The 27,067-nt window shown below is 44.4% G+C and overlaps 1 protein-coding gene across 1 annotated transcript in view; it reads left to right on the top strand.

Moving 5' to 3' along the window:
• The window catches only part of ALK (ALK receptor tyrosine kinase), a 680,782-nt gene that overhangs the window by 215,474 nt on the left and 438,241 nt on the right, over window positions 1-27,067 (top strand). The window contains exon 3 of the mRNA XM_045978692.1: window positions 9,419-9,583. Within this exon, the coding sequence (XP_045834648.1) occupies window positions 9,419-9,583 (165 nt within the window). The remainder of the gene's footprint in view (window positions 1-9,418; window positions 9,584-27,067) is intronic.

The following is a 27,067-nucleotide window of genomic DNA, read 5'->3' as shown; positions in this document are numbered from 1 at the left end:
AAATCCTAGAGGAGAACATAGACAGTAACCTCTTCGACATTGGCCACAGTAACTTCTTTCAAGACATGTCTCCCAAGGCAAAGGAAACAAAAGTGAAAATGAACTTTTGGGACTTCATCAAGATAAAAAACATTCTGCACAGCAAAGGAAACACTTCGACAAAACAAAGAGGCAACCCACTGGAGCAAGAGAAGATATATGCAAATGACACTACAAAGGGCTGATTATCCAGGATTTATAAAGAACTTCTCAAACTCAACACCCCCAAAAAACAGATAATCAAGTCAAAAAATGCCCAGAAGACATGAACAGACACTTCTCTCAAAGAACACATACAAATGGCTAATAGACACATGAAAAAGTGTTCATCGTCATTGGCCATCAGGGAAATTCAAATCAAAACCACACTGTGATACCACCTTATACAAGTTAGAATGGCAAAAATTGACAAGGCAAGAAAAAAACGAATGTTGGAGAGGCTGTGGAGAAAGGGGAACCCTCTTACACTGTTGGTGGGAACGCAAGGTGGTACAGCCACTTTGGAAAACAGTGTGGAGGTTCCTCAAAAAAGTTGGAAATAGAGCTACCCCATGACCCAGCAATTGCAACCCTGGGTATTAAGCCCAAAGATACAGGTGTAGTGAAAAGGGCCACATGCACCCCAGTGTTCACAGCAGCCATGTCCACGGTAGCCACACATGGCAAGAGCTGAGACGACCTTCAACAGATGAATAGATAAAGAGGATGTGGTCCACATACACAATGGAATATTACTCAGCCATCAGAAAGGATGAATACCTACCATTTGCATCAACATGGATGGGACTGGAGGGGATTATGCTGAGCAAAATAAGTCAAGCAGAGAAAGACAATTATCTTATGGTTTCACTTATTTGTGGAACATAAGGAATAGCATGGAGGCCATTAGGAGAAGGAAGTGAAAAATGAACTGGGGGAGGATCAGAGGGGAAAATGAGCCATGAAAGACTGTGGACTCCTGGAAACAAGCTGAGGGTTTCAGAGGGGAGGGAGTGGGGGGGGATCATTTAGCCCAGTGATGGATATTAAGGAGGGCACACTACATCAAAAACTAATGATGTACTGTATGGCAACTATGAGAACATAATAATAATAATAATAATAATAATAATAATAATAATAGCAAAGATTGAGTAAGGAGTTTCCACAAGGTTAGACCCAGTTCAAGCTTCCTGCCTTCAGTGCTGGACATGTATCTGTTCATCTCCCCTCTGCCATGGCTGGCCCCTGGGGCCACCTGAAGAGCAAAAGTATTGACTGCCAAATTTAATAATAAATGTAGGCCAGTCACTGCCATACTGGGAGCTTGATATGCATACTGCATTTAATCCTCCTCACATTCCCCTTTAGGTGGTCCCTGCTTTGATCCCCATTTTACAGATGGAAGAATTGAGGCACAGAGGGAGTAAATAATTGCCCCCAGGTATAGAACAAGTAAGGTGAAAGAGCCAGGCTTTCACCTTGGTCAGCCTGATCCTGTGCAGCATCTGTGTGCCTGCGTATTCCCCAGCCAGCATGGTGCCCCCTGAGGTTTCGATGTCAAAAAGAGCAACATAGAAAAATGCCTATTCTAGTCAGTGTCTCTCTGGGTTCTCCAAGGTCAAGTCAGTCCGGCTCATTCGAAGGCTCCCGGCTCACTGATACATCAGTGGCAAATACGGGGCACAGCTTGGCCACAGTGGAAAGACATGCATGTAGAGTCCTTCCTGATTAAGACAGCATGCCCACACTCATTCCCTTATTCGATCATCGCTGCAGGTATGATTATGTTTATGAGCATCATCGTCGTGATAGAGCTCTCAGGTTCATACACAAGGAATCCAAGACTCAGGTGGTTAAATGAATTGCCTAAAAGCATAAGGCTGATGAGCCCAGAGCTTGGAAATTTCCAAGAATTCTCTAGTGGTCTTCCCCTTTCACTCCTAGGGCCCTGCCTTTCCTCCCTTTGTTCTTATCATAGCTTCTGGCCTCTGCATAGACCTACTGTCTGTCAGGGAGCTTCCAGTAACCAACAAAAAGCAGCTTGTTGGCAGGAGAGTACATCTAGGATGAGAGAAGCCAGAAAGACTGACTGGAAGCGATTTGAGCCTTCGAATCATTGGAAGATATTTGAAACCTAGCCATGTATGCTTTTGCTTACTTATTTCAGACAAACAGAGTCGAAATTTTTGAGAATTTTCCTTATTATTTGAAGGAATTATTTTGGGGTTTTTTGTTGTTGTTGTTAGAGCTGAGAATAATAATAATAAATATCGCACAGTTAGAAACCACATTTTACTACCAGTTTTGCACTTTCATCTGTACTAGCTCTGACCTCAGTTTCTTTGTGTCAGATGATCTCAAAGGTCCCTCATCACCCAAAGGTCAATGACTGAGAAGCTCTGGAGAAGTCCTTGAGAAAAGGAGATGACTCCATCCTGTGCCTCAAGATTGGTGGCAGCCACGGGAGTTCCCTTGAGCTGGGTATGCTCCTTAAGGACTGGCAGTGTTTTGAGAATGTTGGTTTCTGGAGCTCTCTATACGGACCGAGGCTTCAAACATGAAGCTCTATTATATGACATCTAAAAGCACTTGTAAGAGAATTGTCACACGTGCATGGTGCTTCATGTGGTTCTTTGTTCAGTACGCAAATCAGACTCATCAGGACTCCACTGGCGTTGGTATATGCCATCCTTGAAGCCATCTAGCCTCGGCTTAACTGTGCCAGTAAGCCAAACCTGAGGAAGTGAGGGCTGGTGATTCAGTAAATCTGATGTTCATCCTGGGCCAAGCCTGGTGCTGCCCGGAGAGGGTGGCATTTGAAAAGGCCTCCATAGCCAGAAGTGCCCTCCACACTGTGTGGGAAGGACCCTCTGACCAGCCTCACGACCCCGGGGTAGTCTTTTCCCTTGCCTGGGTGTTGGTTTTTTTTACCTGTGGGAGAAGCAGTTGACCTCAAATGTTGTTTCAAGTTCTGGTAGACTTTAACTCTGTGAATATCACCTAGGCATGGACATGCCAACCTTCACATGGGACAACATAATACCAAGCAAATGGTCATCTGCCATCAGGTAAAATGGCTCACATAAATATGATTTCTCATAGTAAATAAGCAACTGTATTCAGAAAGAGCATGGCTGTGCAAATTCTGAATCCGCTAATGTGTTTCTCCATTTCTCCATTCCAAGCACATGCATCACTTCATTGAGTCCTTCTAGCAGTGCTGGGAAGTCAGTCTGATCACTGAGATGGCCGATGCACAGAGAGAGTGCCCTGTACTACACATCTGGCAGGTGGTATAATTGGAGTCAAATTTCAGGTCTTGTGCTCTGTCCCCGAGAAACAATCCTGGGGATATTAAGGTCACTTAACGAATAAGACCTATGGGCATAGATACATCGGAGAAGCTTGTAGGGCCGGGTGGGACCGAAGAGACCAACATTCAATAAGTGAGGAATGTCAGGTCCAACATCAAGGCCATGTGCATCCTGGGAGTCAAACAGGAAAATAACCCCAAGACAAAATCAAAATCATGTTGCCATATTTTAAACTAGCAGCCAACATGGTGATTCTGTTCTCAGATGAAGATTTGATGGCTGAGTATCCAGTTGGGTAAACTCTCTTGTGGGCCCTTGGTGGCCATAGAAACCTTTCGCATCCCACCCTCAGTTCTCTCAACTGTAGCCCTATCCAAGAAACAGCAGATATTCCAGAAGATGTTAGGAAGCCTAGATGGGAACTTGGAGCCCCAGCCCTTATTTGCACATGTAGCCTTGGCTTCCCGAGTCAGCACACCCATGGGGATTAAGGATTGGATCTTAGAAATATGGACTTTGACTCAGTCCTTGCTCAGGGCATCCCAGTTCCGGCTCTTTCAAGGGTAGCTCAAATGCTCCAGCTCCTGTTCTGCCTCTAGCTTGGCCCTGCTTGTCTCGCCATGGGTCCATTTCCTGACCTGCCTCACAACAGGCCTTGACCCTTACTGGTGTCTGGTGCTCTGAATGAGGGCAGCTATTTCTGCGGCCTTTTTAGTGAATAGTTCCCTGTTTGTGAGGTACTGACATCAAAGTCTCGGGGTCCCAGGAAGGAAGCAGGTCAGTGAAAGCCCACGCAGTCACTTCATATCTAACTCAGCCGTGACTTTACTGCTCTAAGCCCAGGGTCTTCATCTGTTAAGTGAGGGTAAGAATCCTGCCTGCTTCATAAGGATCAAATAAGATAACGGTGTAAGGGGACTGACATACTGTGTCTGAACACAGCAAGCCCTCAGTAAATACTGTAAATTATGAAAATACTTCCCATGGGCCTTTGTGGGGGTCCTCCCCTCAGGGCTCCTCTATGAACACTTACCCAGTGTTGTCAGAGCCAAGTATGTGAGGCGTCTGACCCCAGGCTTGAATTCTACAACACTCATAAAAGTAAAAATGAAGGTTGAAGCAAAGTAGGATTGATAAACATGGCATTCTTCTCTCTTACGACTTTTCTTTCTCACTCTGCAATGTTTGTTTCTAAACCTCATGGTGGGTCAGGGGGTTCCTGTGGACCTTCCCCAGGACAGCGGCTCTTAAGGATTCTGGAAACCAGCCTTGGAAAGAAAGTCTAAAAAAGGTAGAGGCTGCTGGTCCCCTCACTTGAAATTGACTTGAGGTGACCGAGGAAATTAGTGGGAGATCTCTGGGCTTCCAGGGTCAGAATCAAGGAGGCACAAAAGGCCTTGATCCAAAGTTTTTTGAAGCCTGAGGTGAGTCTGGATCAGTCTACAAAGGAGTACTGTTGGATTTTCTAACCCCACCCAAGGGAAGACCTGAGTGTCCAAAGGACATCATGTCTCCCTGTCACCTGTATGTGGTGTTGTCGATGGTGCCTGGAACTTTCATGGGATGTCCTTCATGCAGCTTAGCCTGGGGGACCCCCAATCTCTGCTGATTTGGCGTGAGTGCTTAGGTAGTCTCACACATTCCTAGAGGCTAGACGTCCCCCCTCAGTCTCAGTGTGTGGTCATTGCCAACTGCTCTGCAGCCAAGGGCATTGGATAAGGGAACTGGGCATCTCTCTGGGCAGGGCCACCGTGGGGTTTTCTGACCTGTTTCTGTAACATTCTTCTGAATGGCTGCCTTTGATACTAGAACAGTGCCTTAAAGCTAACTATTAATGAATTTCAGTTTTTGAAATGTGACTTATACCCTGGAAGGTTTTAGAATATAGGTACAAACTGATAAAAATTCATGAACACACACACACACACACACACACACACATATTCACACCCACACTTAATCACCCAGGAGCAGTCTTACTTGAGCTTTTCTTCTTAGTTCTTTGAGGATCTTGAGGCAAACTGAGTCCCCATTGAGTGTGATACACTTCAGCCTCATTTTATGGGGAATCTTCTAGGGGTGACAACAAGGCCCCATTTAGAGGTAGGCAGAATGAAAAGGACTGATAGTCTGTAGGTTTGGTTGTATTGGCCCCATAGAATCACCAGCCTTCAGAGACAGAGGGCATGATAGAAGGCATATACTCCATGGGGTGCCTGGGTGGCTCAGTCAGTTAAGCATCTGCTTTTGTCTCAGGTCATGATTTCAGGGTCCTGGGATTGAGCCCCACATTGGGTTCTCTGCTCAGCAGGGGGTCTGCTTCTCTCTCTCATACACTCTCTCTTTCAAATAAAATCTTCCTTAAAAAGGTATGGGCTCCATTTCTTTCATTTTTTTTTTCTCAAATGCAGAAAACTAGGCATAGAGCGGCGAGGAGACCTGCTGGGGTCTCTCAGCTGCTATGGTGCAAGCCCAAGCCTAGAACCATCCTTACTACTCTCAGCAGGAGAGCTGTTTCCAGAAGATTCCATTACCTTCTCTTTCTTTCATGGTGGAAGTAACTAGAAAGTGGGTAGCAATGATCTGCAGGTTCTAGGAAGTATGGTTTTTTCTCATTACTGTTTTTCTCATTGTTTTTCATTGTTCATTCAACTATGTGATCAGCAGGTTCTGGAAAGTATGTCTTTTTCTCATTGCTATTTTTCAGTGGTTATAGTCTCCTGGGTTCTGATAGGTAAAGTAAGGTTAAGATCTCTGGATTTTTTTGAAGGTCATGGTCACTTTGCCAAATAGGCCTGTCAGAGAGGAAGTCTAGATCTCTTAGGGTAGAGGACAAGCCATTCCAGATATAAAGAGACTACAGACTTTGGGTCTGATCATAACCAAAGTAAAACACTTCACAGGTATCTCATATATTATTTAATTTACTTGGTCGGCCCTGGATTGAGATTTTGAAACTGTGGAGTTGTGATGAAAAAATGCCTGGATCTTCATCATTATCCAGCCTTGGGTCACATTCTGGTTCTGCCTGAGGCTGATCCTTTGATCTGTGGGCAGACTTTCTGAGCCTCTATTTCCTCATCTGTAGAGAGAGGACATCATCTCCTTTTCAGTGTTTTCCTGTGGCTTCAATGTAGTGACATAAGAACCCCTCGCAGTCTCTGGCAGAGAGCCGGGATCAGTGAATGTAATCCCTGCTCCTTCCCTTGGATATGGACTGCACTGTTTAAGGGTGAATCCTTCACTGACACCCTGGATCCCTAAGTCCTGTCTGGAAAACAGACTCGGCCATCCCTATCCTATAAGGACTGGGTCGGAGGAGGGTTAAGGAGAAAGATACAAGAATCATCTTAGGTCTCCAAGCTCAGAAGAGGCCCCAGGCACATGTTCCTTAACCCGGTGTTTTCAGAGATGGTGAGTCCTAGGTCTTCTTGACTGAAAGGCAGTGGGGCTAGTGAAGGAAAAAGAAACCTGTCTTGATAGTTTAGGAGGAATTAAATTGGAATGTAGGAAAGCCCAGTTCAGTCTGACCCACAATGAACAGTAAAGTTAACCCCCTTTCTATTTAAAGCCAACGAGTGTGGCTTTGACAGCTCATGGGAGGCTGCCTCGGAGCCAGAATTTAAAAATGAACCAGTTTGATAATTGGAGCATGTGCCTAGCTTGTGTCACTAGGCAGGGTTTGGTCCAAACACGGCCAGTTCTCCAACTGTTCAGAGTCAAAGATCCCAGGATGGATGATGCTTGATGCTGGGATTCTGCGGTCTGTTCTAATATGCCCCAGACAGTATCTGACCTTTCATGCCACACCTCTGTCCCAAATAGAGATAGGATGACTTTAATTGGAGGAGAAAAATCAAGATAGAGGATGGGGCACAGACGAGAAAGCTTTGGGAAAGTCACCACTAATTGTCTGTGTGACTTGGGGACAGCCAACCCCTTTCTCTCCCCTCTTTTGACTTGATCATTAGCTAATACAGATGGATTCTTCTGACCCTCTTCAGAAGAGCCGCCAAGGTTAGCAGCTATATTTTTCATTACGAGGATCACTGTTGTGCTACAAAGTACAAAATGTCGGGTCAGTTTTCTCCTTGCATTCTGCTGTCAAAACCTGGTGACTGGCTGGCAAGTAAGTCTTGAAGAGTAAGGCAGCATGCCGTTCGTGGACACCAACTCAGGACCTAACCACAGCTCAGCCCCCAGAGGAAGGTAGAAGGTCTTCAAAGCTGATAAAATATGTAGGCAGCACGTGGCACGTCAAGTCAGACAAGGCTGGCTCTGCCCATTTCAGCTTGCCATTGTGAAGGTGAATTGTCTGCATTGTGAAAGGGCGAGTGGTATTAACCTTAGGACAAGAAAGATGGTGGCTTGTGGAGAGCAGCTCGTGCATAAATCTCTATAGGCTGAGAAGCAGAAGGATACTTAATAGAAGTGTAACTGAAGGATGTACCCCTGCCCCCAAACTTAGTTTGGCTCGTGTCAGTGGAAATTCATTTACTCCCACTCTGGGGCAAGGCTTAGCTGCCTATGTGTGTGCCTAAGGGACCACCCAGTGACGACCAGCTGCATGCACTAGAATTGACCCCATTTCTCCTCTGTGTTGGAAATTCTCAATAGCAGGCTTATCTTGGAGGTCAAGACAGCAGTGGCCCTGGAAGCAACTGTTAAAATGCAGAATGGTAATTGGGAACTAGCACCCATTAGCACCACCCCATAGACTGACTTCTCAGATTCGTTATAACCCTTCTGAGAACAAGGACTTAGGAACCTTTCAAACGTCAAATCAGGAAGGAGCTTTAGAAAACTCCCAGTCTGGGTCTCATTTTGTAATCGAGGAACTTGAGGCCCAGAGAGGTTCAGTGTCTTGTTCAAGGAAACCAGCGCCCTGATGGCAGAACTGGAGATGTATTTTGCCGGTCACCTGGTCTAAACCCCTGTTTGGCAGCTGAGGACACCAAGTGCCATGTGTGAGAAGAGACTGTCCGAGACTGGACACCAACCAGAGTCCCCATCTGCTAGTCCGGGGTCTGTCCTCCCTGTCACCTTCTCCCTTTCCTCCCACCCCATGGCTGAGGCGAGGCCGTGAAGTAAAAGGTTGATGTTGATGAATAATTTGCACTTTGGCACACATTTCCCTTACCCTCAAAGCACTTTGGGTGCCTACGGGGCACAAAGCACTTCAGCCACGTTGGGTAATGCCCACTGAGGAAGGGAAGGAGGAGGTGAGCGGATCTCGAAAGTTTGGCAAACATGGAATGGTTTGGACACAAGAAGCCCAAGTCAAAGGTCATAAAAAGTCCCAGGGCACGGTGTCATCCTGCGTCCTCCCTCTCTCTCTCCTTACCCGGGGACCTTGCCCACCCCCTTCCTGAGGGAGAATGAGCCCGGCTTGGGTGTCCTAGCCTTGGCCCTCTTGTGCGGGGTGGGGGTGGGGGGGCGCAAGGGCAGATGGCTGGTTGGCAGCCCGGGCTGTGAGTAAGGCCTGAATACCCTTTGGCCTTCTTCTCAGGTAGGGTGGAACCTGCCAGAATTTCTCCCGAGCGTCCGCTGTAGGCGGGCTCGCATATAGGGACAGCACATTATCCTCCTAGCTCGCACAGCAGGCTCTCAAGGTAGGTGTTACCATCCGCAGTGTGCAGGTGAGGAAGTTGGAAGCTGCACAGGCTGATTTTCTTGCCTGGAGTCAGCCCAGACTTAGAGGCACACCTCTCCGGTTGCAAAGCCAGCATCTGGCCATGTGGCCTCGAGCCCTCTCATGTCACCAGGCGACCTTAGAGGATGCAGAGCTTCTCCAGGTCCCACCTGTTACCTCTGTTTTCACCTGCCTTCTCTGAAGATACCTCCCTTAACCTGAATTATACAAGGAACTTCTTTCTCTCTCTCTCTCTCTCTCTCTCTCTCTCGGTCCCCTTTCTAGCCATACAGAGCCAAGCCAGCTGTGAACCTGACCACCAGCTGCCACGGGATAGAGCGGGGGCTGTGGATGAGATGAAGGCCGCCTTCCTGGAATGGAGGGGTGGGGCTGGAAGGTCTCCCTGGGGACACAGTTCGCCCCCACCCCTGACTGCTGGCTGTCCTTGCAGGTCTGGAGTGCAGCTTCGACTTTCCCTGCGAGCTGGAGTACTCCCCGCCCCTTCATGACCTTGGCAACCAGAGCTGGTCCTGGCGCCGCGTCCCCTCTGAGGAGGCCTCCCAGATGGACCTGTTGGACGGGCCTGAGACTGAGCACTCCAAGGAGATGCCCCGAGGTAAGGGTACAGGCTGCCCCGGAGTGTCCTGGCCAGGCCAGGACGGGGCTGGAATGTCCATTTCTGTTGGCAGGTTTGAGGCTTCCCTGGCTCTGTTTTCACCTGTTCCCTTTGAAACCTGCTTTTTTTTTTTCATGTTTTAATATGATACATTTTATTATGTGTTATTTATTTATATATATTTTATTATGTTATGTTAGTCACTGTGCCTGTGCCTTCCATAGGATGCAAGGATCAAGGCAACCCTTTACTCTTTTACCAAGAGAAGGAAATAGGATTTTATAGCTCTCTTTCACACAGATGTAGGAGAAAGTGCTGATCTGTCCGTGGGGAATAGAGTTGCCACGTAAAATACAGGACACCCAGTTGAATTTGAGTTTCTGGTGAATGATCAATGGTTTCTTAGTATAAGTATATCTCATGCAATTGTTGGGGCCTATTACACTTTAAAAGTTATTCCAATTTCTAATTATATTTAAAAATTCAAATGTAATTGAGGGTCCAGCCTTTTTACTTGCTAAATCTGGCCTAATTTGGAAGGTACGGTATAAGTGGGTTAAATGTTAGTTTCTAAGCCATTAAATGAATATTCAGGCTGCGTCGTAGCTTTGCAAGGTGTTTTCAGTAGTCCTGAGCTATCGATGAGCATCCTTTTCTGAATTATTAGGGACCAGAGAAGGTAGTTACTGGATTGTGGGTACTTGTGAAGTATTTGCTGAGTTTTTAGAGATAGATATGGAGGCATCAAGCCCTAGTTCTGCCTTCAGGCCTCCCCGTGGCAAATCTTAGAACTCCACATTCCCTGGACCCGGGAAACTCTACTTATCCAGAATCAACAGCCTGCGTTTCTGATTCATATAACCCCTGGCACGGTGATGGATGTAATGAACATTCAGCATCGTACTTTTGGTTTGCCAGGCCCTTCTGCCTACATGGTCTCATTGGATTCCAGTGTTGGGAGAGAGGCAGGCCAGATGAGACGGCAAGGGGCTCAGAGAGGGGAAGTGACTTGCTAAAGATCACACAGCTTGTCCATGCCGGTCCGGGTCTGGATGTCTGCAGTGTTGAGTGCTAGATGAGGACACTTTCTACTACATCGCGTATCTGTCTTTGCAGCAAAAGCTACAAAGAGAGCCTACCCTGGGCCCAGGTCTGGGGGGCAGTTATCTCAGGCTCATGCTACTGTGACTCTAATAGGGACAGAGCTCAATTAAGTTCCAGGGGAGGTTGGAGGTGGTACAGAAATAGCTGATGCCCTCAGGCTTCTTTTCCTTTCTACACACTCTCCCAGGCTCACCTTTTTTTCTGTTTTTATGACTCTTTTGAAATTGTTTGACCTTGATTTATATTTTAAGCTGTGTTCACCCGGATACCGATGTGTATTGCCTTGGTGGGGGCTGGCGGTGTGTGGAGGTGAATGGCTCTTAGCCCTGTGGTCCGTCTGAATCTTCTGGAGAACTTACACAGGGTACTGCCTAGACTCCACAGCCTAAGATTCCGATTTGAAGGATCTGAGGTGGAACCTGGTAATCTGTATATTTTTAAATTTTATTATAAAATCTAACGTGTGCAGCAAAGTAGAACATGTATGCACGGATTGACAGTTACAATGAAATTCACACTTGTGCTCTGAACACCAAGTGTAAGAACCTGAACGTGGTCAGTCCATTTATAGCCTCTTCTGTCGCCCGCCCAGACCCAGAATCTCTCCCTTGCCTCAGATGTGACCCACTATCCTATTTTGTGTTCATCGTTCATTTGCTTTTCCTTGCAGCCTTACCACTTCTGCCCCAAATGTCTCGATTGGGTCTGTAACCTATTACATAAATGAAATAATGCTGTTGTTTTGTGATTCGTCCATTCTGATGCACCTAGCTGTGTTCCTTTGGTTTTCAATCACTGCATGAAAATACCACACTTTATCTCTTCTACTGTCCTTAGACATTTGGATTGTTTCTATGGTTTTGCTATTACCAGCAGTACTCCGGTAAGTGTTTCTGCACAGGCCTCTTGGTGCATGTGCATGCCCAAGAGTTTCCCTAGAGCAGAGTGGGGGAGTGCAATCACCGGGTCTCGGGTGCAGCAGCTTCCGTTTCAATAGATGGTGCCGAACTGTTTTCCCAAGTGGTGACGCCAAGTTATACCCCTACTAGTGAGGTGTCCATATTCCTCCCCAGGACTTACACCCTCACCTGTCCCTGATATTGTCAGACTCGGTCATTTTTGTCCAGCTTGTAGATGCAATGCAATATTTCTTCAGAAGCTTTCATTTCCTTGAGACTCCTTCTTTCCCTTCTTTTTTTTGCTCACTTAATGTTTGGAGAAGCTTCTCAGGTGATTCTGAGGTAGAGCTAGGTTTGTTATACTCTTGATGGGGACCCCCTTTCAGACACTCCCATTCACCCACCCCTAGGATTGGCTCCAGACCCTTCTCCCCAGCCACTCTAAGCTGTCGGGTCAGGCCCTGCCCTTCTGGTCCTTGTAGGTTTTATATTTGATGACTAATGAATTATGAGCCTGTTTCAGTGAGATCAGGAGAGAGGGACAAGTAGCAGTTGTTCTCAGACTTTGTAGGAGTCAGACTCTATACATCTGAAAGTTGGTGCTTTTTACATTTTTAAGCAATTTTTAGAAGAGCGCCAATAGATTGTGCGTTGCCGCTCTCTGATGTGTTTCTCCTCCTTGATCTATTTTCTTGTGATCTCTGGCATCTGCTTGTTACCCCGAGTGCTAGGAGAAAAACAAAAAGAAGAGGAACAGGAGGGAATTAAGAAATAAACACTCACTTCTCATTGTTCCTGAGTGTGGAAAAATATCCGTGCCTCTATGTTTTTATAAAGCCGGGTCCCAAAGGCCAGTACCTGCACTGAATACAAACTTTCTCTTATTAGTTAAACCAGTCAGGATTGGAATAGTCATGTGTTAGTGAGTACTGCCAACTTCCAGCTGTCTGAAAAACACTCTCCCTAGCGTGGTTGCGTGTCACATCACTAAGAACGATTATGTGAACAGCCACGACAGAAGCCACCATAGACACCCCAGCCCACTGCATCAAGTACTTTAGTGAACAAACACATTCAGACACAACTCGAGAGACTCTCACCACTGTCTGAAACTGGTGTTGATTTTCCCTGGGTCTCATGGAAGGACCTATACTCATATCAGTCTCAGAAACAAGGAACTAACCTCTCAGCCTTTACAGGGACACTTCTGGAATGTCACTGACAGGTGCTCAGAACCTCTAGTATTGGACCACTCATTGCTTTTTCTTCAACTAATCATATCACTACCCGTTCTCCAAAGTAGAGCTGCTCCCAATGAAGGAAGATGGTGTATCTTAGTGTTTCTCGACCATCAGGGAACGAGGTGAAGGTGAAGGGAGAGAAAATGACATCCCCGGTTAGCACAGTGCCAAAGCAAGGACCTACATCTCAGTCCTAATGGCCAGCTCTTCGGAGTCTCACTTTCTCTGTCATTTTGGCAGAAGGGATGCCTGTGGTGGAGATGAGGAGGAGTGATGGGGTGCCCTTTAGGGTAGTGTAGTCAATAGAGATTTCTTAAAACTCAACATTTATTGGTTGGATGGTATTTAGACTCCATTGCAATATTTCTTGTCAGGGGATATAGAAAGACCAGAAAAATGCAGTGAGATAATACCAATCACAGATAATGAACTGTAAGAGTATAAATTCTGAATGATTTTAATTTATAGCCCCTGTAGCTGAGAATAATAAGGAAGATACAATTTGAGCAGCAAGATAATAAAAAGTTATGATCTTGATGGAACGCAATATTATAAATTAATAAAATCTGGGGGAAATCATCAGGCTGAGGCATTCTGTGACTTTTTAAGAAGTGCCAGGGGCATATCTGACATCTACTACTTCCTGTCTTTTGGAATGTAGTCACGTTTTTCTTTTCCAGCAAGACAAGATCTTAGTCTCCGGCATGAAGCCTAGCTTCCAAATGGAAAACAGATTAGAAGCTACACCCCAAGCCCATCCACAACCCTTCAGTGATACGCATACCCAGGAAGGACCGGAGGAGAGTCACCTGGGAGTGGCTGGCATCCTTCCTGCATCAGCTCAGCTCTCTCAAAGAGAACTGACTCTCCAGTCTTTGTTTTGGTTTGGTTTTTGTCTTTCTCTGACCGACTTACTTGGCTTAGCATTATACTCTCTAGCCAAACGATTTTGCTCATACATGGAATTTTAAGAAAAAACGGAGAGAAACAAACCAAGAAACAGACTCTTAACTACAGAAAACAAACTGATGGTCACTAGAGGGGAGGTGGGGGGGGCATGATGGGCGAAACAGGTGATGGTAATGAAGGAGGGCATGTGCTGTGATGGGCACGGGTTGGTGGAAGTGCTGAGTCACTATGTTGTATGCCCGAAATTAATGGAACACTGTATGACAAAATAAAAAAGATGGCTTAGTTTTCAGAAGGCTGAGAAGCATTGTCCTAGAGTTCTGGAATAGCTAATGATACAGCCACAGATGACAAGGGTACTTTAATCCCAGAGTGTGGTCATTCAGCCTTTCGGTCTGCTCCTGTCGTACCCTTGTACATGAGTTTCTTGTAGCTGCTGTAACAAATAAACACAAACTCGGTGGCTTAAAACAACATAAATTAAATTTATCCTGCTTGCAGAAGCTAGCAGTCTGAAATCAAGGTGTGGTCAGGGTTGGTACCTTCTGGAGACTCTGCAGGAATATATGGGCCAAGCTTGGTTGCCTAGCTTCTGCTGGCTGCTGGGACCTTAGTGCTCCTTTGCTCGTACATGCATCGGTCCATTCCCTGCCTCCAGCTCCACATTGCATCCTCCTCGAGTCTCAGATCTGACTCCTATAGGGACACATATGACTGGATTTGGGGCCCACTTTAAATGCAGTGTGATCTCATCTCAAGATCCTTAATTACATTTGTAAAGACCTTGTTTCCAAATAAGATCACTTTCACAAGCACCAGGGATTAGGACTTGGACATGTCTCTTGGGGACATGATTCAACCTACTACACATTGATTTTTCTCCCCGTGTGTATGGATTGACCTGTGGATCCTGCATATCTCTCCCTGTGTACTTGTGGCTTCTTCAACCCTCGGGAAGTCAGGTTAGGTGATATCAGAGGAGCCTGGATTAATACCAGCATTTCTCTTCTTTCCTTTAATCCCTTTCCCTGTTCCAGGGTTTTGCAATGTTCTTAAAAGGGTCTCTGAACACTTTGCAAATTGACTCCAACCTGGGAGTTTAAGAACCTGGAAATGGGGCCACATTTTGAGCTGCAGGCACAACCTTGATAGGCAGTTTCTCTCAGGACAATCACCCTTTGCACCCACAATCACAGGGGGCTACAGCTGGTGGGCTGAGCTGGCTATGAGTCTCCTGCTCTGCCCTTAACCCTTTGTGGTGTTGACAGCAGCTGGAGTGGTGAACGTCTGCCCAGCACTTCCTCCCTCACCCAGTGCAACTCACCACCAGCCGCCTATTTCTGCTCTTGGGCTTTATTGGCCGACCAAGTAGGACCTTATAAATTAGCCCCTTCAGTGGTGGATCCCTACATGTGAGTGGGTTTACAGCTCTTTCCAGGGAGCGAGCTCCATAGGTGAGGACGGGGCAGAGGTGGCGGAACTGGCTGTCAGTGAGATCAGGCTGGGAGGAGCCGTGGGGCCGGAGCATCACTGACAGCACGTCCCAGAAGCACCCTTTGGTCCCCGGGCCCACGTTGCTACACAGTTGAAGTAAGCTAATGCGTGCTCAAAGTCAGCTGCTCCCTGCCCGAGGGGTGTAGTGGTCACCTTTAAGGTGATCTGGTTCATGGGAGAGTCAGTAATGGCTCACCTCACTTTGTTTAAGCAGCCTTTAGCAAAGACCTCTGGTTTTAGGGTGTCGATGCTGAGAGAGAGGTCAGGAGAGAAAGGCAAACTGGGGCAGAAGGAAAATACAGTTGGAATGACAGGTGCACATGCACACACACGCACGCACACACACACACATTCTCTGAAACAGAGCAGTCCTTTCTTCTTTTCATTTGATTCAAATGGTGTGATCTAAGCGGGGAATGTTTATGCAAATTGTTCTTGGGCTTCAGTCCTGGAGGGCTTCCTATCTATGCTGCTTCCTCTGTTTACTATGAAGTTACCATTTTAAGGCAACGATTTCTAAACTTTATGGTATGCCTCATTAGTAAAATATTCCTGAGCTTGTGTCCCTACTAGGTATATGTTCAACATATACAATATATTCAAGCTAGACAGGTCTACCTCTTGTGGTCTCTCTGACTCTTCCGTTTCAAAGACCACTTAGTCTCTTTCCTCAGATCCTACATGGTTTAGAGAAGGAAATCACTTTCTGGGTTGAGTGCCATCAACAAAACAAACTCAACCCTCAAGAATCAGAAGATACCTTTCTCTAGAGACTACCTGACAGACTTAAGGGACAAGGTCACAACCAAATGTTTCCTACTGTCTTATCTATAAAGCTCTCTTGGTGGTGGTGTTTATGCTGGTGAAAAAAACTAGAAATCACTCAAATACTCAAACAATAAGGAATTGGTTCAATAAAATACAGTACACCTAAATATTATGCTGCCACTCCATCAATGCTATGTAAAAACAGTATTTAATAAAATGGGAAAGTATTCAAGGCCCATTATTAGAATTTTTAAAACCAGGTTAAACAATTTGTGTGATATAGCTTATTTTTAAAAGAGGAAACAGGGTATATACATAAGGAGGAAAGTCTATATATACCAACATAGTGGTAGAAGTTATTTCTAGATGACTGAATTATCAGTGATTTGTATCTTTCTCTGTGTGCTTTGGTATTTTTCAAACTTGAGTGCATGAACATGCATTGCTTTTATAATAAGATAAAGCATGTTATTTTTTTTATTTGTTTATTTTCAGCATAACAGTGTTCATTGTTTTTGCACCACACCCAGTGCTCCATGCAGTACGTGCCCTCCCTATTACCCACCACCTGGTTCCTCAACCTCCCCCCGGTCCCCCTGCCCCTTCAAAACCCTCTGGTTGTTTTTCAGAGTCCATAGTCTCTCAATGTTCATCTCCCCTTCCAGTTTCCCTCAACCCCTCTCCTCTCCATCTCCCCATGTCCACCGTGTTATTTGTTATGCTCCACAAATAAGTGAGACCATATGATACTTGACTCTCTCTGCTTGACTTATTTCGCTCAGCATAATTTCTTCCAGTCCCGTCCATGTTGCTACAAAAGTTCAAAAGCTTCTGCACAGCAAAGGAAACAACAAAACAAAGAGGCAACCCACGGAATGGGAGAAGATATTTGCAAATGACAGTACAGACAAAAGGTTGATATCCAGGATCTATAAAGAACTCCTCAAACTCAACACACACAAAACAGATAATCATATCAAAAAATGGGCAGAAGATATGAACAGACACTTCTCCAATGAAGACATACTAATGGCTATCAGACACATGAAAAAATGTTCATCATCACTAGCCATCAGGGATATTCAAATTAAAACTACATTGAGATACCACCTGACACCAGTTAGAATGGCCAAAATTAGCAAGACAGGAAACAACGTGTGTTGGAGAGGATGTGGAGAAAGGGGAACCCTCTTACACTGTTGGTGGGAATGCAAGTTAGTGCAGCCACTTTGGAGAACAGTGTGGAGATTCCTGAAGAAATTAAGAATAGAGCTTCCCTATGACCCTGCAATTGCACTGCTGGGTATTTACCCCAAAGATACAGATGTAGTGAAAAGAAGAGCCATCTGTACCCCAATGTTTATTGCAGCAATGGCCACGGTCGCCAAACTGTGGAAAGAACCAAGATGCCCTTCAACGGATGAATGGATAAGGAAGATGTGGTCCATATACACAATGGAGTATTATGCCTCCATCAGAAAGGATGAATAGCCAACTTTTGTAGCAAAACATGTTATTTTTTTTAAGATGGGGATCAAAAATTCTCATTTGAAGCTATGTTCTATTGAATTATTTTAGATTTTTTTTGGGGAGGGGAGCATGTTAGCTATTTTCTGCCACAACAACCAAAAGAAGCCAGCCCTGCTGACTATGGTGGGATAGACAAGTAGACAGACAAGCAGGTTGCTTTTCTGCCTGCCTGGGTAGTGCACATTCACACTGGCCCACAAATCCAGAACACCCCTCCCCCGCCACACTCATTCTGCTTGACTTGTCCTTGAGGGGTGGGAAAGGGTAACCTCGGGAACCAATTGTGCATCAGGTTCAAGAGTCTACCCAGCGAGCACGTGCAGTATTGTAAGCAGGAGTGGCACACTCTATTTCCATTGAATTTTTGCAGAAGAGTTCTGGATGGTCCTGCCTTTCATTTGAGCCAACTTCTCATCATAGTGAGGTCTCCAGGGGGATTGGTCGCCTTTTATCCCTGCCCCTTTTCTGGAACTCATCATGAGAGGCCACACAAACTGTTGTGTGCTGCTTGCAGAAATGTGTCCCTCCTCTCCTGAGCAATGTGGTTGCTGGGCCCTGAATCCTGACCCTGGAGCAAACCCTTCAACAATCTGTGACTTGTCGTTTTCTTCATTTTAATGAGATTCTGGTGCCAAGCCTGCAGCTCATGGGCCACAGAGGGACTTGCCTTCAGGAGCCAGGATGCTGTGGGGTATCTGTGAAGTCCTCTCCGTCTGGACGGGCCTCTCCCCCGGTATTACCTCTGCCTTCTAGAAGAAGCCTTCGCTGGGAAGGAACACATTATGGTTGTCTGGTGAAGATTCTGCCCCTCCTTACCTGAGCTTTATAGCCCTGCCCACAAGACATGTGGAGTAAGAAAAGAGGACAGGTGTTGGAGGGAGAGGGGCTCTGCATCCCAGCTCTCCTATGAAGGATGTCCCTTTACCTCTAGGCCCTTGGGTTTCTGATCTAGAAGGTAAAGGTCTTGGCCTGGACTGTCACCAAGGCTCTTCTTGCTCTGATACGAGACTGAGAGACTGAGGGTAAACATACCCACTGAAAATGATGGCCACATAGCTGATAGAAATCTGTGAGCCACAGCTGACCCCACCAGCCACAGGAGATACACCCAGCCCCCCAAATTTAGCTATGGCTTCCGGAAGCTATACAGCAATGTGGCTGAAGTCATTCTTTGGACCAGAGCATCAAGATGGGAACATTGACTAGAAACTTGTGTGGCACCATGGAGAGAAGAAAGAAAGGCCCCCATCCATTAGCACAAATGAATCTGTCAGGCTAGCTCCTTGAGGCTGGTGATCCTGAGGTGTATTCCCAGCACAGGACTTAGGGCTAGTGTGACAGATAAAATCGTGACCACCCAAAGAAGACCTAATTCCCAGAACCTGTGAATATGTTACCTTAGAGGGCAGAAGGGACTTTGCAGATGAGATTATTCTGGATAATATGTGTGGGCCCAATGGAATCGCAGGGGTCCTTATATTTGAGAAAGGGAGGCAAGAGGGCCAGAGTCAGAGCAGATGTGATGATGGAAGCAGAGAGAGACAGAGATTTGAAGATCACTCTGTGCTAATGTGTATCTGTTTTTCAGTTTTATTAATTTTTTGAATCAGGTATTTCTTCATTTCTGAAGCCCACAATTGGCAAACTCCGACTGGGTGCAGGGCACTGCAGGTTAAACTCTAAGCCAGCGGGATGCCTCACATCTAAGGGGGCATAAATCTACTTAAGAAGTCAGAGTACAGGCACTGAAGGTGGAGGAAGAGGGCACAAGAGAGAGGACGCAGGAGCTTCTAGAAACTGGAAAGGCAAGAATCTGCATCATCTTCCCTTGAATCTCATTTCGAAGGAAGGCAGCTCACCAACCCATGTTAGACTTCTAACCTCCAGAACTGCAGGATAATAAATGGGTGTTATTTCAAGCCACTAAATTTCTGGTAAGGGCGCCTGGGTGGCTCAGTGGATTAAGCCGCTGCCTTCGGCTCAGGTCATGATCTCAGGGTCCTGGGATCGAGCCCTGCGTCGGGCTCTCTGCTCCGCAGGGAGCCTGCTTCCTCCTCTCTCTCTGCCTGCCTCTCTGCCTGCTTGTGATCTCTCTCTCTCTGTCAAATAAATAAAAAAAAAAAAAAATCTTTAAAAAAAAATTTCTGGTAATTTGTTACAGCAGCAATAAGAAACTACCATAGCTGGTCTTAACGAAGTTTGGAGGAAAAGTGTTGGTCTTGGGGTACGATTCTGGGAAGGACAGGGCTCAGAGGACTGACCACGCCTTAGAAACATGCTTCCTTATAGAGACCGTAGAAGCTGTGCCATGAGCTATCACCAGGAGGGCTGCCTGTAAATTGGCCCCCTCCAGTGGGAACAGAGCAGACATCTCTGTGCACAGGAAGTGGAACAGAAATGGCAGCAGGAACCATGGTTGGAAGTAGCAGCTAGAAGGGAGATAAGTTCTACAAGTCCGGCTCCTGTGGATAAGAAGGATTGAAGGAAACCGAGGCAGGAGCCTAGAGAGGCTCGTTTGTCAGAATGGAGGGAGCTGGCGGATGGCTAGCTCACCCACGGAAGGAAGCTGTGATGTTTCCCAGGACAGGGTCTGCAGCGCTCCTGGGTACGGTGGCTGGAGGAGGCAGTGGAGTGGTGGCTACAGGGCCCTCGGTGATCTGCTGACAGCTCTGGGACCGGCCCTTGGCTCTGTCCCCTAGGCAACTGGCAGGACCTACAGTCCGCAAAGTGCTTTTGCATCCATGATCGCATTTGATGCTCACAACGCGGCGAGATGGGTACTGTTAGCGTGACTCAATATGGAGGTTGGTAGACTCAGGCTAAAGAGTGAGCTCCGAAGAGAGGAAACTAGGTCGCTCTCATTCACTGTGATGTCCCCAGAGCCTGGCCCTGGGCCCAATATAAAATAGACATTCATTAAGTATTTCTTGACCCACGGATGGAAGCTGAGAGAAATGAAGTAAATTGCTCAAGTCTACAAAGCTGGTGTGTGGCCGAGCCAGATCTTGAATTCCAGTTTTTGAACGTCAGATCTCGTGTCCTTTCCAGTGTCCCAAACTGTTCCTAAAACACGTCTCCCAGGGCCTACTCCTATGTGGGACTCACTGTCATTAAAGGTCTGGAGGTACATTCGGCTGGCGGCATTGAGCACATGCCAGTGATGCTGGGGAGATGCAGTCAGTTCTGTGACACAACCAGGTTACATCTGCTGTGGTGTCTGGTAAACAGCAGCATCTTCAGAAGGGCCTCGGGAAGCCAACTCTCTCCTCTGTCTTCTTTGCAGCTGGCCAGAGTGAGGAGTGCTGCCCGAGGCAGGCACAGCACAGCACAAAGCTTGCTGTCCAGGCTACATGGTGATGCAATTAGTGTGAGAAGGTGGACTAGGGTCCTGCAACCAGTGCTGCCATTTAGAAATGGAAGGAGCACTGTCCTGGGAGTCAGGAGTGGTGGGGGGTTTGCCCTTGGCTAACGTGGAAGCTCAGGCCTCCATTTTCAACTGGTAAATTGAGTGGGTAGGACTAGATAATCTCTAAGACTATGGGAACCTCTCTTTCTGACTTCCTTATTTCTTCTTATTAAGAACCTTTTATTAGTAGACGCTTTAGCCTCACTGATTTCTGTATATCAAATGGTTCAGATAAGACACAGCTTAAAGAAATATGGACTCTGCTTCAGAAAAGTCATGAACCGCTCTGAATTTATGCTTCAAAAGAATTGAAGGAAAGCCAGGACCTTGCAAAGAGGAATAAAATAAAATTCTCTTGAATGGGGATAACTCCAGTGAAATTCTACTTAGAGTGGAAAGATAATCTTTATTCAAGGTGGAGAAAGACTGGTTCAATGGAAGTTGAAGAGAGATCTGGGGTCATTATAACTCTGTGGCCTTGTTTCCTGACTTGTTATAAAAATCAATGGAAATAATGCATGAGAGACCACTCTGTAAACAGGAAAATGGCTTAGTAACAGATAGCCTAGTCTAATAGTGGTTATCCCAGTCATGAAGCCTGAAATAAAGGGTTCTGCTCTATCTTAATTTAAGAATCTTGACCCTAAAAGATAGGAGGCTTATTCATCCTAGGTATCCAAGTACATCTCTAGGTGTATTTTTAAACCCAGGACTTTTGGGACATGAAAATGGATTTGCTGCGAATTACTGAGCCCTCTCCAGTGATGGTAACCATTTGCAAACAGAATTGTAGCAGATTCTGCAGAATGCATGGGGGTTCAGATTTCAGTGTCCAGTTCTCCCACTAAAGGATTATTAAGAATATTTAAGGTGGAAAGCTCTAATAGTAGTCCACATTGTTTTCAGCTAAAGCATTATGATCTATTTTTATTCTCTCCCGTTCTTGCTTCAGGATTCTTAGTACTAATTGCCAGTCATGCTTAATCAAAGCATACTTGCTGGGTACCAGGTCTTTCCTGGCTGATTTTCATGGAAGCTGTTATCGTTTAGAAATATGCTTGATGCTGCGTTTATTTTGTTAAGGAAACTGGTTGCAGGCATGCACACTGTGGCGTGTGGCACACATGTGGCAGCCCCTGGTGTCTCTGTTAGGGAGTGCCCTGACCTGTGGTTGTATTCTCTTTGGCAACTGTCTTCTCTCTGATATGGTCAGTGTTCTCCATACTGGAAACAATGGAAAGGGCATTAGAGGTGTTATGCTGGCAATAAGGGATGATGTATTCCTTATAAGTGAAATGAGAATGGTCAAAAATGAGCGTGCCTCAAATGGAGCTGGTCTTCTCATAAAGTAGATAGACATTAAATTTACTTCTGCAACAATGGCACAAGATGCTCTTTTTTAATACCCTCATCTGCAATATTGCTTAAGCTACACAAATACAAGTGTCATTAAGATAGACTGTGGACTCTGAGAAAAAAACTGAGGGTTTGGAGGGGAGGTGAGTGGGAGGTTGGGTGAGCCTGGTGGTGGGTATTACGGAGGGCACATATTGCATGGAGCACTGGGTGTGATGCATAAACAGTGAATTCTGGAACACCGAAAATTTTTAAAAATTAATTTAAAAAATTATACTTGAAGGATGAAATGAAGAACACCAAAAATAGTAAACACGTGAGCAAATATTAAAAAAAAAAGAGATGTCAGTCATTGCTCTTAATTCTAGGAAAAAAACTGGGGGTTGCTGGAGGGAAGGTGTATGGGGGGTCGGGAACTGGGTGATGGGCATTAAGGAGGGCAGGTGATATAATGCGCACCGGGTGTTATCTGCAACTGATGAGTCACTAAATTCTATCCCTGAAACTAACAAAAATGTATCATTCATTGAATAATATACCCCCCAAGAATTCTTTTTTCTTCATTTATTAACATAATGGGCTTACACCCAAAAGTTATCCATTCTGTAGCCTTGTGTACTCAGGGAGGTGAGTGTGAGAGTGCTCAGTGCAGTTGCTGGTCTCCTTCCCAGGTCCAAGCTCTTAATACCCTATTTAAAGTCTAACTATAAGTTGGATCAAGAACATTGAGAATTTTTTTAAAAGAACAATCAAAATAATTAATGCTTTCAAAATGAGGATTTCACAGAAGGTCAGAGTCTCAATTCTTTTGACTTGGCAACCCCCCAGAGGTCATTCACAGTTGTCCGGCTCTCACACAAATGCTTCATTCCTTCCTTATTTTTTGGTCTCTTGCTTTCCCCTCTCTCTCCTATCCCTGCGTCTTCTATTCCTCCTCTTTTCTCATCCTCTCTTTTTTCTCAGAAGCTAAATGCACCCTTCCCATCATCTACAACTCTGGAAGCAGAATAAGCAGGATCAGCAGACTTGGCTGGCACAGGGACTGGAAGCAGGCTTCACCTACCAATAAAGACAAATCCAGACATGTTGGCCTTTTACATGACACACATATAAGGGCAAATTTGAGAAATGTTGCTTGCTAGAGAAACAAGAAAGTTAGACAAATTCTTGAAGTCCTCTGCTCTGTGAGGAATAAATAAAATAAAAACCCCACATATTAGAAAAGTAACCTGAGTGAATTGGCTTCTTTATCTCTGGAGTCAAAGGCAAGACAAGAAATCAGTGTCCTGAGTGAAAGAAGGATCCTGAAGGAGCCCTAGGTCTTTCAGAGAGATTTAGAAATTGAGTTTCTGCAAGAAATCTAACTGGCAGTATTCTTTCTAACATCTCCACTAGCAGCAGCAGTGGTCCACACTTATTTTTAATTCATGCTTCCATAAATGCATGCGTAAAGTCATTGAGCCCATTTACTCTGAAAAGGGGAAAGAAAAAAAAAACCATGAAAATAGAGGAGAAACTAGCAAAGGACGTGAGCTTGATATGGAACTTTGGTGTGAGCATTATTTATTATTTATTTGGGCCAGCTCAAGATAAAGGACTTGGCTTTCACTTAGAAGGTCTAGAATGGAGGGAAGGAAAGATAACAGGAATCGATATTCGGGGACCAGCTAGACTATATGGTATTTCTGTGTGAATTTGAAAAAAGAAATTGCCTTCTCTGTGTGAAAGCATTAGGAAAAGATGCTTCCTCTGGAGAGATGCAGTAAGTAATAGTCCTTATAGCTAAAGAAGAAAACATGAGCTGAATTTCAGCCCCACTTGTCCCCTCACTCAATACATTTGTGCAGGGCACAAATCACCCAACTGTGAATAATGACCCTGTTACTGTGTTATCAAGGCCTTCCTTTATGCCAAGCACTTGTCATGTGCTGCCTTATATGATTCTCACCATAACCCCATAAAATAGTTTCAAAAACATGAATATCCATGTTTCAGACTAAGAAAATTAGACTCACAAAAGTAAGGTAAGGCAGGACCTCCAGCCATGGCCAAGTGAAGAGACTGGCACATTCTTTCCCCAAAAAGCAACTACAAAGGTGGACAAAATTGACAGAACAACCATTTGGGTTGTTTGGTCAATTGAGAAATTGACCAAATGGATATAACAATCTGAGAAGCATTTGTGGTTAAGAAACTGATGAACTTTCTGTCTTCTCTGCAGAGTGTGGTTGCAGATAATACCCAGGTAAGAAAAGTGGGAATCTGTGGCATTCTGACCTGATGCTTCTATGGTCTCCCCAACTCTGTATGCACAGAGTTCCTCACAAAGCAGGGCACACCATGCAGACCAACAGTTTCTATGCTGCAGGGGAAGGTGGCTCACTAGATGTGGAGGAGAATTGTAGGTGAAAGTGATCATCCTTGATGCAGCTAGTCTAAGGCTTAGTCATGGTCAGGGCAGGTGTGCTCATGATTGAGACTATGTGTATTCCCAGTGGGAGTGGGGAAAGGTCTAAGCTAGCCACACTCTTCTAGCTAACCATTAGACTGTACATACAAGCAAAAGACACACCAGCATCCTGAGATTTGAATGTATCCCCTTGCCCACACACAGACCTATGGCAAAAGACAAGAGTTTTACTGGTTCAAGGTGTTTGAGCTTATCCTCTGTCCGAATATTTGTAGACCACTAGGCTATACACGGATGAAGCATAGGAAGCCAGGCTTAAAATGAAAAGCAAGAACACACAGCTAATGAATCATTGAACGCTACCTCAAAAAATAATGATGTACTATATGTTGGCTGATTGAATTTAAATAAAAAGAAAAAGAAAAAAGGAAAAAAAAACCCAAGAATACTAAAACAATGACAACAACAACAGCAGCCACAACAAAGCTGAACAGAGATATCAGCAGTCACACATTGTGGGTAAGACAGATTTCCCAGAAATATCTCAGCCAAGGTATTAAAGAGATTGACTTAAGAAAAACAAAACATCAACAACAAAAGAGCCAACAAAAGTCTTCAGGGGAGAAAATTAAAACCCAAAGTTGCCAGCTAACCTGCTTTTCTATAAATATTAAAGTAAGTCCTCTAGGCCAAAATGAAACCAAAACAGGAGATAACTTGTATCAATAGGAAGAAATGAAGAATAATAGAAATAGTAAGTACGTGGGTTAATATCAAATAGTCAAAAAATATGTCTTTTTCTCATTTCTTTTGTTAGCATCTCTGAGAGACATAATATTATATAAATGCACAATTACAAAACTATATTTTTGGGGAGATACAAATAGAAATGCAATATAAATGAAATAATAGCAAAAATGGTAGAAAATGGGATGGAGTCATTTTGGAGCAAATTTTCTATATTTTATTGGAATTAGGTGGGTATTAATCTGAAGATTGTGGTAAGTTCAGATGCATATAACATAGAGCAACAACAACTAAGAAAATGACTCCAAAAATGTAAAAAATGTTAACAGAAGTTTTTAAATGATACACTGAAATATGTAGTCAGGAAGGAATAGAGGAACCAAAAAACAGGAGACGTATAAAAAAAATCAAAAGACAAATGTAAATACAACCAAATCACTAGTTATATTACATGTAAATAGTTCAAGCATTCAATCAAAAGACAGAGATCATCAGATAAATAAAAAACAATATCTAAACATATCTAACAGCATGCTTTTTATAAGATTACACCTTAGATTCAAAGACACAAATACATGTGAAGTAAAATGATAGAAAAAGAGATACCTTGCAAACAGTAACTATAAGAGAATAGCTGTATTAATATCAGACAAATGGACATTAAGACAAGAAATATTACTAAGGGAAAGAGGGACATTTATCAGGAATATATAACAATTATAAATATATATGCATCTAACAACAAAGCCTTAAACCACATGAAAGCAAAACTGTCACAACTGAAAGCAAAACACACAATTTAATAATTATAGTTGGAGATCTCAATAAGGCATTACAAGGAAAGAAAACCATTTATCAATATCCCTCGTGAACATAGATACAAGAAGTCCATAACAGCACATTAGCAAACAGAATTCTGCAAAATGCTGTGATCAACTGGTATTTATCCAGGAATCCAAAGTTAGCTTAACATCCACAAAGCAATCAGTTAGTATAATACCTATACCATATTAATAGGATAAAGGACATAAATCATATGACCACCACGGTAGACACAGAAAAGGCATTTGACAAAATCCAACATCCATTCATGATAGAATCTCTCTACAAACAAGGAAAAAAGAGAATTTCCTAAACCTGATAAACAGTATCTATGGAAAAATCCATATCTAATAACATGTGATAAAAGACTGAAAGGATGTCTACTTTCATTACTTATGTTCAACATTACACTTAGCCAGTACAACAAAGAAAAAAAGAGAAAGATGAAGGAATGAAGAGAGGGAAAGGGAGAGGCATGGAGGTAGAAGTGAAAGGTATACAGCTTAAAAAGGAAAAAGTGTAATTTTCTTTATTAGCAGATAACATAATCTTTTATTTAGAAAATCTAAGAGGCAACCCATGGAATGGGAAAAGATATTTGCAAATGACAGTACAAAGGGCTCATATCTAAGATCTATAAAGAACACCTCAAACTCAACACACACAAAACAATCACATCAAAAAATGGGCAGAAGACACGAACAGACACTTCTCCAAAGAAGACATACAAATGGCTAATAGACACATGAAAAAATGTTCATCATACTAGCCATCAGCGAGATTCAAATCAAAACCACA

This window comes from Meles meles, chromosome 15, assembly GCF_922984935.1.
Source record: "Meles meles chromosome 15, mMelMel3.1 paternal haplotype, whole genome shotgun sequence".
Classification (NCBI taxonomy): domain Eukaryota; kingdom Metazoa; phylum Chordata; class Mammalia; order Carnivora; family Mustelidae; genus Meles; species Meles meles.
The sequence above is the reverse complement of the archived record's forward strand: the minus strand, read 5'-3'. Positions and strand labels throughout refer to the sequence as shown.